This window comes from Daktulosphaira vitifoliae, unplaced genomic scaffold (assembly GCF_025091365.1).
Source record: "Daktulosphaira vitifoliae isolate Bord-2020 unplaced genomic scaffold, ASM2509136v1 Scaffold_2, whole genome shotgun sequence".
NCBI lineage: Eukaryota > Metazoa > Arthropoda > Insecta > Hemiptera > Phylloxeridae > Daktulosphaira > Daktulosphaira vitifoliae.
In genome coordinates this window covers 15775559-15777839 of record NW_026099573.1, presented here as the reverse complement: position 1 = coordinate 15777839, position 2281 = coordinate 15775559, and the positions used below count along the sequence as shown (strand labels likewise).

The 2281-nt window shown below is 23.8% G+C and overlaps 1 protein-coding gene across 4 annotated transcripts in view; it reads right to left on the bottom strand.

The window, feature by feature from the left end:
- Positions 1 to 232: 232 nt before the first annotated feature.
- LOC126899780 (uncharacterized) overlaps positions 233 to 2281 on the bottom strand; it is an 8442-nt gene continuing 6393 nt past the window's right edge. For all 4 annotated transcript variants that reach the window (XM_050674973.1, XM_050674974.1, XM_050674975.1 and 1 more), the window contains one exon: positions 233 to 693. In XM_050674973.1, the coding sequence (XP_050530930.1) occupies positions 599 to 693 (95 nt within the window). In that variant the 3' untranslated portion in view covers positions 233 to 598. The remainder of the gene's footprint in view (positions 694 to 2281) is intronic.

Below are 2281 nucleotides of genomic sequence, written 5' to 3'. Positions count from 1 at the left end.
TGAGAAGTTGAGTATGATTAGTATTAAAAGAATCATCTTGTAAACCCTATAGTTTAATTTTAAACTATAGTTATAATATTAATAGTATAATTATGAAAATGACAAAATATATTATATAAATTAATAAAATAATATAATTTATTAAATTTTCGATTAATTAAAAGATTTATGATAAAATATATAGCATGCATATTAAACATCTTTAAATCTTCAAATTGTACTTGTGCACAAGATGATTAAAATATATTATTATATGATAATATTAAGTTTTAAAATATTGTTGTAATATTAAAATAAAAATATCAAGTTAATAAATATTTTTTTAATAAAAATAAGTTTAGGGTACAGAATAATCTTTTTTTTTAGGAACTAAATAAAGAATGAATCATATTCCATTTTATACGGAACACTGCTCCTGAAATATTGATCAACTGTCAATTATGTATTGTTGCCAAAATAGTAGCGATATGCCATATAATGTAGAATGATTATCCTCACATATATTATAACGTACTTAGTGATACTTAGGTTCAACTAAAATCTATGTTATATTTTTAACTGAACGTTTTATGTATCTAAATATTAATGAGAAAATAATTTAAATATAATTATAATAAAATGGTGTGACTTTTTTAGTATGATCTTCTGTGTCTATCTCGAAAGCTTCATTCATTATCGTATCACCAACTAAATCTAAAGAAATAAAATAATTACTTTAAAGTTTATATACAGTTTTAAATTTAATCATTTTTTAATATTTATATTTTCGATTATTTTCAATGAATAAATTTAAAAATATAAAATAAATAGTCTTATGTTCATTTAATGGTATATATTTTATTCAAACAGGCAGAATTAACATTAGCCATTTATTATAAATAAGATGTGTATCTTGGAATACCAATTTGAACATACTATAGATTTGTGTTCTACTATAATTTTATAAAAGTTGTTATTTTCAAAAACTATTTAATATAATTTTATTGTGTGTTATATAAATTTTATGTCAAAAAAAATCATAGGAATGACATTATTAAGTTAAATATTCCATATATAAAATATATAAAATCCAATATTAGCTTCGATGCGAAACTGAGTAGGTGTTGGTTTTACTAAATGTGTTTTTTTTTTATTTTTTATTTTTTTTTTGTGTCTGATACCACTTTTTCTCAGCTTTCACCGAACCGATTTCTTTCAATGATACGTCAAAAGATCACAAATCGTATCTAGTCGAAGGCATTACCCTCAAAAAAATAAAAAAAATTCCCTCGTTCCCTATAAATGGGGGAAACCTCTAAAAAAATTACAAATTTAAAAATCTCTAATTTTCTAAATTTTTTCAATTTTTTTTACTAAAAACTGCCATAACTTTTTTAAAAATAACCGAATCAACATAATTCTTTTTTTTTATAAATGCATGATATCTTTACCTATCATTTGGCATATATTTTTTTTATATCTGACCCTTTACCTGCCAACAGGAGGGGTTTTAAAATGACAACTTTTTCACAAAAAATTAATTTTTTCAACTTGACATTCGAAAATGTTCCGGAAAGTCTGACACTTTTTGTACATCTTAAATTAGAGCTAATGTAATGTGCTTTATTATGAAAAAAAAAAAAATTTCGGACTTTATTTTATCTTCACGGTGAAAATGGCTACCAAATGCAATTTTTGTGTGAAAATTTTCGATTTTGTATTTTACATTTTTAACTTTATAATGCTATAACATATTGAAAAGTGTATGGATCAACACAATTTTTTTATGAGAAATAATATTTTTTAATAAACCCTTTTTCATTCGACATACTTTATCTTAATCGAGATATTAATAAGGAACCAGTAGATCAAGTAGCTTTTGGAATAAAACACCAATTTTTTTAAAATTAAACACTATCTAAAGATTTGCATCGAAGCGTTTATTTTTGATAGTGATTTTAATCACTGTCAGATATCATTATACTTGATCCAACTATACCACGTCACAACTGTGCCGCGACCCCCCTGTGCTGGGTTTTTTTTTGTGTGTCATTCATTTTTCTCAACTCTTATTTGTCCAATTTTTTCAACAATACATCAAAAGATCACAATTAGTGGTTTATTAATGATATTAATTAAAAATTAAAAAAAATTCCCCTTTAAAGTTGTTTAACCAGATTTTTCATATAGACGATTAAAATAATTTTGAGCTTCGATGCGAAGCTGAGAAGGTATTGGTTTTACTATGATGTGTTTTTTTTTTTTGTGTCTGTTACCACTTTTTCTCAGCTCTCACCGAACG